Source organism: Mus caroli, chromosome 1 (assembly GCF_900094665.2).
Source record: "Mus caroli chromosome 1, CAROLI_EIJ_v1.1, whole genome shotgun sequence".
NCBI classification, from domain to species: Eukaryota; Metazoa; Chordata; class Mammalia; order Rodentia; family Muridae; genus Mus; species Mus caroli.
Window position 1 is genome coordinate 10,655,696 of NC_034570.1, and position 13,749 is coordinate 10,669,444.

The window sequence follows — 13,749 nt, forward strand, 5'->3', positions numbered from 1 at the left end:
GGGTTTCTCTGTATAGCTCTGGCTGTCCTGGAACTCACTTTGTAGACCAGGCTGGCCTCGAACTCAGAAATCCGCCTGCCTCTGCCTCCCGAGTGCTGGTATTAAAGGCGTGCGCCACCACGCCCGGCTCTGGTTTCTTGTTAATCACAGACAATTTTTCAGTCCCCAGCTGACCAAAACCATAGATTCTTAATGACTCTGATAGTGACTCTCAAATCTCCTGGAATTTTACAAGCCAAGCCTCCATCGTTTGCAGTTCTTTTAACATTCTTATCTTCCATGTTCCCACAAAACAGTTTACAGAGCTCTCAGCTCAATGGCTTTTCTATCCCAGAGCTCTCAAGTCTTCCCACAATCCTCTCTGAAACACATGGCTATGTCTTTCATAGCAATAACCTACAACTTGCAACAATTCCTGTTCCAGTAATGGTTACTATTGCTCTGATGAAATATGGTGAACAAAAGCAAGTGTGGGTGAAAAGGGTCCACTTGGCTTATATTCCTGTATAATTACTGCTTATGTAATGAGGTTAGAACAGGAACTCACACAGGGCAGAGACCTGGAGACAGGCTCTATTGCTGAGGCCAGGAAGGGGTGCTGCTTAATGGCTTGCTCCTCATGGCTTGCCCAACCTGCTTCCTTGTAGAACCCAGGACCTTCATCACAGGGATGGCCCTACCCACAGTGCTGTGGACCCTCCCTCATCAATCACTAATTAAAAAAAAATGTTCTACAGACGGATCTTATGGTAGCATTTTCTCTATGGAAGTTTCCTCCTTTCAGTTGAGTTCAGCTTGTGTCAGATTGGCATAAAACTAGCCTGCACACTATTTTTTCAGTTCATTTGTTTGTCTGTTTTTTGAGACAGGGTCTTATGCTGTTGTCCATGCTGGACTAGAACTCACGGCAATCCTTTTGCGTTCTCCTTCTTCCACCATGTTAAGAAACATTATATTTCTTATGATTCATCACTGCTCACTTCCCCCTCATGGTTACACCCTGCCAAAATCTTCCCCTATCCCCTCCCCTTCTCCTCTGAGAGGGTGGGGCCCCACTTGGTATCCCCCCCCCCACCCTAGCACATCAAGTCTCTGCAGGGTTAGGTACATCCTTTCTCATTGAGATTAGACAAGGCAGCCCAGCTAGAACATATCCCATGAACAAACAACAGCTTTTGAGGTAGGTCTCGCTTCAGTTGTTTGGGACCCACATGAAGACCAGCAAGCTGCACATCTGCTACGTATGTGCTGGGGGAGGGGGCTCTGCTCAGCCTATGTATGCTCTTTGGTTGGTGGTTCAGTCTCTGAGAGCACAAAGGGTCCAATACCCAACAAGGGTCTAAGTTAATTGATTCTGTTCATCTTCCTGTGCAGTTCTTATCCCCCTGGGGTTGCAATCCTTTTCCTCCTACTCTTCAGTAAGAATCTTCTTGGAAACACCCTTACTTTGTATTTTAAAACTTTGTTTAAGACAGGGACACTCTTTCTGAGGCTGTGTGATCTTTATACTCAGGACAATCCTCCTGTGTTAGCCTGCCTAGTGCTGGGCTGACAGTGTGTGAGTCAGTCACTACACCAGATAACACCGGTTCTCAACCGTCATAGCAGGCAGTGAGAAGGAGCCAGGCTTGCTGGAACCTTTGGAGATCATCTTCACTACAGCAGACCCTGGTCCTCTGCTGTTCAGACCTCACAGCTGAATTACCCAGCATGCTTGGGGTTCTTGCCATTAGTCATTTTGGGTTCCCCTTTGTCTGAAAGCCCATGCCACAGAAAAACCAATGTCATCACCTCTCAACCTCCAGCTCTTAACTGAGCCCAGGACGGACCAGCCTTCTCTGGACTGAACACAAGCTCCAGAAACTGTGTCAGGAGACGGTTCTCTGGGGTTTGGGTTAGTTTAGTTCAAAACAAGAAGTCATGTTACCCAGCCCATCTCACCTCTTAACAAAAATCCAGCTGTGTTTTCTCAATGGTCAAGTATTTTGATTTTAGGGAGTCACAGGAAGAATCTCAGTCTAGCAGGTACTTAGGTACTTTCATCCTTCACACTTTTACAATGCTCTAAAAAAATGAGTTTTGTTTACAGAGGGTCTGCTGACTGACAAAGAATACAGACCTTGTAGCTCTTGGAAAAAAAACAGGACATGATGCCAAACTTGTGGTGGTGGGATTGAACAGGAGTTTTGGGGCAGGGAAGGGCGGAGTACAATACAGATACAATTCCTATAGCTTTGATCTAAGAGCTATGGACTCCAGAGTGTGGGGTTGGAGGAGTTACCCTTGTAAATAGTAGGGTATGGGTCAGGCTGGAGAAGGTGTGTGTGTGTGTGTGTTTGTGTGTGTGTGAGAGAGAGAGAGAGACAGAGAGAGAGAGAGAGAGAGAGAGACTGACAGACAGAGAGAAACAAACACAGAAACACATAGAGGCCGAGTAATGAGGATTGAAAATTATTAACTACTATATTTATTTTAGATGTGTTTGTATCCCACCCCCAACCCCTAGGCAACCCTAACCTCAAACGGTTTCACCTTTACCAGACTTCTAGTTCTTGCTTTCCAGGGGGACGCTGGAAAGATCAGAAACAGAGTATTTTGATTTGATATGGTGGCTCATCCTGGCAGCCATGCCGGTAATCCCAGCACTAACCGGGCAGCATGAAGAGGATTGTGAATTCAGTGGCGGCTGCGCTTACATAGTGAGCTTCTCATATATGTCTGTATACAGAGTGGTGATGAGGAAGAGATATTGGAAATCTGACTAAACATTGCCATCCTTCCTACATAATGACAGTCACTGAGAGGAAAGTCCTACATATTTATAGTTGATTTCCACACCTAACAGCCTTAGGAAGAACTTTACAATGCATGTTTTGTCCATAAAAATAAATTTATTTACATCTGTTAGTTACCATGGTAGTGCAGCATTGCCAGGACCACTAAGCACCATGTACTGGGTAGAAACCAGTATAATAGAGAGACCAGCCCCAGCCCCAGCCACCCACCACACACAGTCCTTGGACCAGGAAGAATAGTACATCCCTGGAAGATCACGAACCGCACAGAAGGCTATGCTGTGGCAGGGTGAGACAATTAGAGCGGTGAAGCACATGTCCCCAAATAGGGGACAGTGTGAGTGGGAAGGAGCTGAGACCCCATAAACAAGCTGCACTCACTGAATGGAGACCAGCAGGGCAGGTGGCCCCAACACTGATTAAACAGAGGAGGGAGCTCAGGAAATGAACCCCAGCCTGCAGAGATTTCAAGCAAAACCAGCACCTGGTGTTAATGTCTCCATCTCAACATGTCCTGCCCGGGGAGAGTATGCCACTGTCTTTAGCAACACTGCCCTTAGGGACGGGCCCCTGAAGAGCTCTAATGCCAAGGCTTGCTTTCTAGTGCTGGGAAACAGCTCGCATCCACAGTCACAGAAGGACCTGGCTGTGCAGGACCTTGCCATCAACCATAGGGCAATCAGGATGAGCTTCAAAACCAACGCGTTTCTGCACTGGACTCAGATAGCAGGCAGGGGGGTTGTGATCAGAGCTAAAGCCCTAGGTTTGTACCTAGTCCACGTATTCTTTCTTCCCCTGAAACTGGGCTGTCTTTGGTTACAGAAGTTTGCACTGATTCGGGGCACCCATGGCCACCTGTGCTCCAGGAGGGCAAACCACACTTGTCTCCTGTCTTGTTCACGGGCCCAGGGAAAGGAGAAGGTCCAGAATCCAGTGGGACTTCCTTGGCCCAGTCCTTTGCGTTTACCACAATCCATCTAACTGTCCTGTCCGTCTAAGCGGAAGTTCCGCAAAGCCTGTTGGCTGCAGAAACGTCTTTGCTGTCAGAGTCTGGGCGTCCAGAGACCACGAATGGCCACGTCTGAAAAAATTGAAATGAGCATCAGTTACGGAGGAGAAACGATCACAAAATGAAACCACTTTCCCAAGGGAACCCCGGAGGTCCCTCGCTTTTATTAGCGTTCTGGAAATGTGTGTGTGTCTTGTCCTTCGATTAGAATTTTAATCCTACTGGTTACTGATTATTTGAGAGCCTTCATGCTTTCCTCATGGGTTGCCCACATGATTTTTCTGTGAACAGTGCGAGAGTTTAGAATTCTGTGATTTAATGTCCCCTCCCTCATACACACATACACGCTGCCTTCCTTTTTTAAATAAGTCTGGATGAGATTTTTCCCAAGCTCAGGGAGCTGGCAGGTTAGACAGGGACTTTCCGGACAGTCGCGTCCAGGAAAACTATGCTGCATTAATGTTTTCTTTTGTTTAAGCCACTCAAACGTTTATTTTAAAAAGTTAGGTTCTCCCAATCTCCCCCTTCCCCCTTTAAAGAAAACAGCACTGGCGATTCAACCCTGCTAGGTTGTTGTCTGGAAAAAGTTGGGCAACTGAGTTTCTCTTTGTTTGGTTGATTGGTTTTGTTTTTGGTTTGGTTTTTCCAATTTGGCCTAAAAACTTAGAAATACTCCCAAGTGGGAAGCCACACTTTATCCCGGAAGTAGGGTGTTAACAGATAGCAGTCGCCAGGCAAAGGACCAGGACATTTTCAGATGGCTGGATGATTTTCTCCCAGCAAATGGCTGGCTCCTCTTGCCTTGATTCGGAGGTCACTGAACCAGATTCCTTACCACTGGTTCCAGAAACCTCCCCTCTTGGCTCTTCGTCTGGGGCCGAGCCAGCCCTGGGCCCCGGTAGCGCTCTGGGCTGCTGTCCCCCGGCCTCGAGCGCAGCATCCCTACCAGGTTCACAGGGTGCACATAGCTGTCCTCGTAGCGGTCCTCCTGAAGCAGCTGGCGCAGGTGCGCGATGTAGCTGGAAGCCAGGCGCAGCGTGTCCAGTTTGGAAAGCTTGGTGTCCGGCGGCACCCAGGGCAGGCTGGTCTTCAGTCTGGAGAAGGCTTTGCTCAGCACGCGCATCCGGGCGCGTTCGCGGGCGTTGGCCGCGTTCCGCTGCGACTGCTTGCACTCTGCGGCCGAGCCCTTGGGCGGGAGCGGCTTCTTCCCCGTGCCGCCTGCGCGGCCACCTGCGCCGCCAGCGTCAGCCCCACGGAGCCGCTTCCTCTTGCATCCTCCCGCGGCTCCCAGGGAGCCGGGCTCCTCTTCGCCGTCCGGGTCCTCTTCCTCCGCAGAAGAAATGTCGCTGGGCGAGCCGTAACCGCGCTCCATGTGGAGCAGGGGCGGCCTCTTGGAGGCCGGGGCCGGGTAGACCCTCTGCAGCCCCCTCATCTCCGTGTCTTCGGGGTCACTCACCGAGCCGGTGGACATCGCCTATTTCCCGGCGCCCACGCGCGCCCGCCTTTCTCCTCCCCGGCCAGTCTCGCTTTCTCTGGCTTCTCTCTGACAGAGGATGGGGTGTGGGAGAGCCCAGGGGAGGACCAGAGACCAGGGCTTGCCTCCGCACTGAGGCTCCCCTGGGCGCCTGGAGTGGGCGCGATCTGCTGCTGACCCTGTAGCCCAGGGCTCTGCTGAACTTGACTCCGGATCCAGAAGTACAGCCGTGAGCTGAGCCTTTTGACAGGGCTATTTATCTGTACTCTTAGGGAAAAGCCACCTCCCTCCCCTTCGGCAAAGTAGAGGAGGTTTGAAAGGGGGACAAGAGGTGGGGCAGGGGCGTGGAAAGGGTGGGGATCGTTTTTTTTTTTTTTTTTCCCTGAACCCTGCGGTTAGTGGGGCGGGGGCAAGGAATGTTTGCGCGCAAAGCAAAGACTTAGGCCTCTACACCCACGACTGACCCTCAGAGTATCTGTGCGAGGTAAGTGAGATTTGGGAGCAAAAAGAAAAGATCTTGTTCCTACTCATCCCGTTTTCACCTGCAGCTTGTCTTAGTGGGAATTGAAGAATCTGAGCATGCCCAGCGCGGCTTGTCTCCCAGTGTGTTCCTGGGGACCTGTCATTCAAGTTCATCACTCAAGATGTGTGTTTGCTTATCCAAGGCTTCATAGAACGAGTACAGAGAAAGAGCAAAAACTAAGGAGCAGCTCCAGCAACCCATCTCTTGACCCCCCCCGCCCCCCCTCCCGCCACCGCTTTTATAATTCACACCGTGGCGCTTCTTTTCTACTTTGTCGTGTTTTATCTTCAAGCAACTTCTGAAACTTACATGTTACGATGTCCATCTTGCAAAACCACGGGGAGAGCAAATAAGTAGGATCAGGAATCTGTGTGTTTGTAGCATTTCAGTAGCCACAAGCCTCCTAACCACACATCAAGCGATGCTATTTTCCACTGTTGTAAGAGTTCCCCCGCGTGATTAAGTTGTGGACTCAGACCCAACGCTTTGAGAGCAAGTTCTTAGATGCAGAATAGTATGTCAGCACAGTTGCCTTGCCAAAATTAAAGAGAAAGGAAAGGGGAAAAGCAAAGAAAAGAAAGACCAATAACAACCAAAACAAAAAGGACTACCAAGCAGCCTCTAGAATTGTGCTGCATTTCAAGTCACAACAAAACACCTTGCCTTCCCCAACCCCAGAGCGGACAAAACAAGGTGGAAGGCAGGCCAAGGGTGCTCAAGCTGAAGGGCTTTGTTAGCAAACAGACAGGTGTCAGCCAGGACTCCCGCTGTGCCACAGACTGAGGTGCCCTTAAAGGGTTGGGGTTTGACTGTCTTGGCTGAGCAGAAGCTGAGTTTCTTTTCTGTTCCACTCTGTTGTCTTCTTGTACTTCTCCTCTCACAGGTTCCAGATGAGAGTGGGTCAAGCACATACGCGGATGCAGAAGCTGCCTAGCAAATTCTAGTCTTTACAGCAGAACGAATAACTGAGCCCTGCCTGAGCCTGAAGTATCATAGCAGGTGGCTGGCAGGGGTTGATTTGGCCCTTCAGGCTTCCCTCCACCTTGTCTCAAGGTGATACTTCCCACTTAGGGGTACTGTGTACAGCCACCCCTACTTGCTACCGTTCCTGAAGTTTTCTTGTACCTTTTGTCTTTGGTTGGGGGTAGGGTAAGAGAGGTTCTCATCGTGAGACAATTTGAGTAAAAAAGTCCTTTGCTCTCAGATTTTCTGGGTTGGGGAAATGCAGCTGTATTTGGCAGAGAGTTGGGTTTTGTTTTGTTTTTGTTTTGTTTTTTGTTTTTGGACTGCTTAAACTTGACTGTAGGCAAGCCTGGTCAGGCAAAAGGGGGCGGGGTGGAGATGGGGGTGCAGGCAGAAAGATGGAAGGCAGAGGTGTTACATATAGATGACTTTAAGCTATCACTATAAATACATACTCTCACACATTAGGGGCAGGCATATAGGTTTAAAAAATCTGGGTTGTTTATACAGGTGCAGAACAAAGCTTTTCCTTAGGAAAGATTAATGGTGGGGGCATGCGGCATTTCTCTAAACAGTTCCCCAAACTGCCCAACCTCAGCGCTGAGGATCATGGCTGCTTTCTCCTCCGTGTATTCTCCGGAGCACCCTCCTTCTCCTCCCTCCCAGGCTTCCCTTCTGTCTGTCTCTTCACTGCGACTGCGACTGACCAACTACAGACTGACTACCTAGCTTTTGGGAATGAAACCTCTCTACACACCTTTACGAATCCTACTCTCCTTTCTCTTTCATTTTTTGTGAGCATTTTATTTCTAGTCTGGCTGTGACTTTGTCCTTTTGCCTTCTTCTGGCCTCAGATGTGAGAGGGAGATGAGTGGACCACCTCTGCGTTCCATATTAGTGAGCAGCTGCAGCTTGGGCTGTGTTGCAGTGTCCAGCATTTGTTCCTCTTCACACATTCGCAGTGCTTGACTTTCCTTCTCCTCGAAGCATCCTGAAAGCCCAGAGAGCACAGCACAGCGCAGCTTTCTTGAGTGCCTATATTTTCCCACTGTTTTGATGTAACCGCATATTGTAGGTGAACGGTAATGTCTTTATTTTTCCATTAATAAAGCACTCTGAAATCAATTCTCCTTGCCTATAATTTAAAAATTATAGACTTGTAAAAGCCATAGCCATACTATGGTCTATTACTTATAGTCAGTCTAGATGTTTTTAACCATATTTCTTCTAACTGTGCAGTGGTGAGTGAGGACAACTGATACTATATTATAAAATAGCATTAATATGTTTTATTATATTTCCCCATTCTTGTTTTCTTGCTGCCTACTTTTGGTAATTTCCTTTCACCTATTAATTTTTTTCAGTCAAAGTCTTGCTATATATCCCTGGTTGACTTGGTGCCTTTTACATATTCCAGGCTGGATACAGGTGGGACACTTTCTGTCTCACCATCCCAAGTGGGAGGGTTGCCAGGACACATCACTATACTCAGCTATTGAAAAATATGCATATATATATAATTTTGAAATAGAAACTATTTATTTATAACATGTATGTGTAAGAGGAGAAAAAGAGAGTACAAGAGAGAGAATATTATGTGTATGTAATTCTGGACCTAGAACCTAGGCCTTGCATGTATCAGACAGATGCTTTAGCACTGAGCTATGCCCCCAGCCCATGTTAACTTTTTGTGATGAGAAAGGAAGCTTGGGAGCAGCTGCCCATGTAAGATTTATCGCAGATGGTCACTTAGTGCTAACTTTTATTATTCCTCTAGAACCTTGTTTATTTAGAAGGCAATGCTTGTGCCTCCCCCCCCCACCCGCTGCTCCCCCCAACCACAGCATCAGGGCTTGCTCTGGGCTCTAACTAGCACTAAGATGTTTAAGGTTTACTATCTCATCCCCAAACAGTTTCTACATCTCCCATAAGGGCTCTCACTGAAAGAAAGGCAAACGGGACTTCATTAGAAACTTTCTCCTCACTCTATCCCCCACCCCACCACTACAAAACAGAAGCACTTCTTCAGTTCTTACTTACTTTCCAAACTGGACATAAAGGGGGGACTTGATGTCATGATTAAAAATACTGGAGTGTACAGGAGGGCAACTTTGTGGGGTAGGATACTGAGAAGCCCTTATGTTACAGAACATTTAAAATGCAGAGCTTTTAAGGGAGCTGGTAGCTGGGGTGACATGTACAGAAAACACAGACACATTCATTGTCACCTCCCATCCTGCTCTGCAGCAAGTCCTTGGTATAAACCACTGGAGATGGGTGGGGTTGGGTGGGACTCCTCTATTCTCTGTGGCCAAATGAAAACCATACAGTATGCAGTTGCAGACTAAACTCTTATGGGGAATGTATCTAGGTGGGCGGTCCCCTTCCTATATCAGTCTTAGAGATGCTTCTGTCCACAGCCTCTTTCTATCTTGTTCTGTCCCATTGGATTGGAAGAATTTCACATACATTTTGACGACTGTACCTTAATCTAGAAAAAAAAATGAAAATTTAAGAGCATTCGTGGGCTACATAAAAGACCCCGCACTGGTGACTACCGAGTGTTTGCAGAGTAGCTAGTCAATAGTCCAGGTCCGTGTCCAATATATTGAATATTGACGATGTAAATGAATGAAAAAATGGAAAATGCTTCATCAACATACCAAGCATGGTACACAATTGGGAGTAAAATACAATCAGAAAATGTCACCCTTTTAATTATAAGGTTGTTGTTGAAAACTTAAGAATTATTTAAATTTTTGATAAAACATTTCTTCTGTATGACTAAGGTTGGGATTCACTATGCAGCCAGGAGCTGAGCCTCCAGTTTGCTGTGGCAAGGCATTTGTCAAGCTGACTCCTGGCTCCTGGAAGGGCACATTCTGGAGGAAACACCTGAGAGGCGGTGCACAGCAGAAAGAAGTAACATTGGTCTCACTTTTCTCGCATCTCAGGACCTGCACCTAACCATAAGTAACTCTGCAGCTCCAAGGGCAAGCATACACTTCTGGTAGGGAATTACAGAGAAGCATAGAAACACACCGCGCGTGCACGCGCGCACACACACACACACAAACACACCACACCATGCATCACACACACACACATGCACATACCACATACTACACCATATACACACACACACACACAAACCACACATACCACACACAAACATACATATACATGCACACACAAATATACCACACACTAATCATGCATCACACACACATACACACATACCACACCACACACATACACATACCACACACACATGCACATGTACACACACGTCACACACTACACACATACACAGACCCCACACCCCCCACACAAGCACACACACACACATACACACACACACTCAAACATACTACATACCACAACATACATCTATCTCTCTCATACACACATACACACAACACCCCACATACCACACACACCCCCACATACCACACACATCCACACATACCACATGCGCACATGCACGCCCACACATACATGCACTGCAGATGTAAATTTTGGTTCATAACCCTCAAAGCCAGGTCTACAGTGTCATGCTGTTGGCATTCTCAGGACAACACTTGCATGCAAGTACAATTCCCAAGAGAGGAAGATGAAAGGTAGGCCACAGCTACCATCTTCATGTGGTATTCCAGGCACTTGCTGGATTCTTGTGCTGCCTAGCACAGGGTTATGATTAGGTCTCCACAGGCTTACGTCCTTTTTGGAAACTGTACTAGAAGCTGTGTGCCCCCCTCCAGGTTCAAGTCAGCCTTTGTGTTGTTGTTAGCTGCTGTTCCTGTTGTCATTGCACCAGAGGGAACTATTCCTGTGAATGGCTGCCTTCAGAAGGTCACCAGCCATGAGATCTGACAGGGGCAATGGCTGGAATCTATGACATACTCAGTTTCAAGACCTGAATAATGACCATACCTGTTGAGATCCATATGTGGGTGAGGGTATCTCTCAATGTCCCACCCCTAGATTAGGTACAACAGGCAATTAACAGCTGCTGATCGAGGGAGCATCAGTCTTCCCCAGGGCCACTCATCACTGAAAACACATGGGAGCCACACTAAATGGATCTAGCATATTGTAGTTTTATATTTATCCATGTGTTTGTAGGAATAATTGTTAAAGAACAAGGAGCTTGGCAAGGAATGTGAGAAGGTCTGGAGAGAGAGAAGAACTATGTAAATTAAGGACACACATATGATAAAGAATGAAGATAAGACTAACCATGGCGTCCCAGCACCCAGGAGCTTGAGGAGGGAGGATTACAAGTTTAAGGCCAGCCTGGGCTTTGTGTAAGACAGTCTCCAACAGGGAGATGTGTCTCATCCCTGATTTTCTCTTCAACTGAAAATATAAGCCAAGTACCCCATTGATGGTCTCCTCCATTGTAATGACGCCTAAAGACTCAACCAGTGTTGGAAATAGTTTTGTTTTTTTCTTTTAAAGCAGTATCTTTCTGATTTTAGGGAGCTTCAAACTTCCAAAAGCTGAATGTTTTCTGTACATCACTTTGCCTACAGGATTAGCCTGCCAAGGAATTTCAGTCCCTTAGAAGGATGCCTGTGAAATGAAGTCCCCAAGGCTTTTGAGCATTTGGAACAGCAAGAATGATGGTGGGGAATACTGAAAGATGAGCTGCTTTGTGACAGCTTTGGCTCCTGGGTCTGAGAACAATCTTTTTATTTCTTTATTTAATTTTTAAAAATCTTTTAAAGAAGCCTTTAAATTCTTAGGCAAAAGCTAAGAAAGTCCCATCTCTGGGGGAATTCCTCCTTTTTAAGTACTTTTGATTTTATTGACAGTAATTGGAAGTGTGAAAATAGTTACTGAACCATTTCTTGAAGTTGTAATACATCAGTGTTCAGTGTGTAGTCTCAAGTCTTGCTTGATAAAATTGTGTTCTACTTGGGAAGGAAATGTTGCCCTACCATGTGGCAAATACTGGACATTGGTTCTCCTCTGCAACCTACCTTTCACTATCTGCTAAGCCTCTGGGAACATGTTGCCTGTGTTGTCTGGAAACAGTCTGTTTGTTGAGGGTCCAGAATGGCTATGTACAACTCCAGTCCTTGTAGGGCACTATACAAGGTCAGTTACTAGTCAGTCTGAGCCTCATTTGCCCTACAGTGGTCCCTTCCTCTGTGTCTTCTCTCCCATGACTTAGGCTGTGTTCACAGGACTCACATTTTAGAAATGCTCTGACACGGGGCTCATGCTCCTTCACCCATGGCCCAAGCTCCATGGAAAATCACATAAAAACTAGAAAAGCTCCCAATGCCAGAGGACGCTCTCATGGAGTAGATGAGGAGTAGCACAAAAAGCATGCTGTGCTATATTTCTTTTTCAGTTTCACTCTCAAAGGAGAGCTTGAGGAGGTTATTGAAAACAGAGATGAGTAAGTCTTGTGCCCTGTTTCATATTTCTGTCCTTAGGTTACTGGTTATTGCGGCTTAGCCATTTCCTCCAAGAAAGAAAGAAGTGTTAAAAACAAAACAAAAAAATTAAAGTGTAAGGTCAGTGATGGCAGAGAGCATCTTGTGTTCCCAGGTCTGATTGCTCAGGAAAGGAGCCTCCTACATATTGGATGGTTGAAGATGCAAGCACATGAATACCACGTGCCATCAGCAAATAGTAGTTAATGGAAGCTACACTCAAGCCATTGCTTGTCCTTTGTCTAAACAGAGTTTATGCCTACATGTTCTGTCTACTCTTCTGCTGACACTTAGCTATGAGCACATGTCTCACAAACTGGAAGAGCCCTGAGAGAACATTGTTTATTTATTTTATGTACATAGCGTGCATGGCAACAGCCACAATATAAGTAATTGAAGAATTGCATTTATTGTTAAAGCCAGACAAACCTGTTTTCTTCTTAAAAACATGAAATCAACCTTTAAATGGTGTTTCTTTAGGTGAGAGGAATTCTGGATCTTCATAAAGTTTCATGGATGCCCTGACATGAAAAAATCTTATTTAAAAACTAGCAGCCAGGCAGTGGTGGCACATGCCTTTAGTCCCAGCAGTTGGGATGCAAGGACAGGCAGATTTCTGAGTTTGAGGCCAGCCTGGTCTACAGAGTGAGTTCCAGGACAGCCATGACTATACAGAAAAACCCTGTCTCGAAAAAACCAATAAATAAATAAATAAACAAATAAATAAACAGACAGACAGACAAACAAACAAAAACAACTAGCATAGATTAAGAAGAAAAGGTCAGTTGTAGAGCCCTGTAATGTCCATGTATTTAAATGAAGTCAAAGGAAGATGGGCAGTAATCAGAGGTGTGAAAGCCAATCAAGCTAACCAGTGTTAATGAAGGGGGGAGAGGAACTGACAGGCAAGGAGGACTGCCAGTTGAATTCTGGTGTGACTACACTGGAGGCTTTCCCTGTGCTCTAAAACAGCAATGAGAAACAGAATGGAAAAATGGAAAATTAAAAAGGCAAAAGGTGACACGTTAAAAAAAAAAAAAACAAAAACAAAAAACAAACATCTCTGGGCCACCTGGAACAAAATGGCAGGAACATTGGCAAGTTGAATTCTTCTCTGTACAAGAGAATAAGATGATCCTGTAAGTGTAGAGAAACTACAGATCTCTAGACAGGGAAGGTACCATGGAGAGGCAGGTCCAGATAGGCCCAGGCAGGCCCACATGTTTTCCTGAGACTGAGTCAATGTAAATAAGTATTTCTTTTAATTATGGGCTATAATTGATTCTTTCCTTGCCTCCATGGTAACTTTTAGTTAAATGCCAGACAGTGAAACTTGCCTACTTGGTCCTGGATATTTTGTATTCCCATGAATATTATTTATCTTTGTTCTAGGATGCAGATAAATTACTTAGAAATAGTATGATGTACCATACACACACACACACACACACACACACACACACACACACACGTTTAGTCAGGGTTCTCTAGAGGAACAATGAATGAATAGAAAGAACATCTAGGATGCAGATAAATTA

General features: G+C 46.1%; 1 protein-coding gene and 1 long non-coding RNA gene across 2 annotated transcripts in view; one reads left to right on the top strand and one right to left on the bottom strand.

Moving 5' to 3' along the window:
- Positions 1-2,871: 2,871 nt before the first annotated feature.
- Positions 2,872-5,502, bottom strand: Msc (musculin). The gene is made up of 2 exons (XM_021174122.1): positions 4,751-5,502; positions 2,872-3,876 (listed from the first exon to the last, which is right to left on the bottom strand). Exons 1-2 carry the CDS (start codon positions 5,273-5,275, stop codon positions 3,790-3,792), a joined length of 612 nt encoding a protein of 203 aa, XP_021029781.1. The 5' UTR covers positions 5,276-5,502; the 3' UTR covers positions 2,872-3,789.
- Positions 5,503-5,719: 217 nt separating this feature from the next.
- Positions 5,720-13,749, top strand: part of LOC110297208 — a 22,939-nt gene continuing 14,909 nt past the window's right edge. The window contains exon 1 of the long non-coding RNA XR_002378256.1: positions 5,720-5,762. This is a non-coding gene — a long non-coding RNA (uncharacterized LOC110297208). The remainder of the gene's footprint in view (positions 5,763-13,749) is intronic.

What these genes read in the sequence shown, in the direction of transcription:
- Msc (XM_021174122.1), bottom strand. Translation starts at nt 5,275, where the DNA reads ATGTCCACCGGCTCGGTGAGTGACCCCGAAGACACGGAGATGAGGGGG. An exon ending in ATGTGCACCCTGTGAACCTG is followed by an intron (nt 3,877 to 4,750) that starts GTAGGGATGCTG and finishes CAATTTTTTCAG; the next exon opens with ACGTGGCCATTCGTGGTCTC.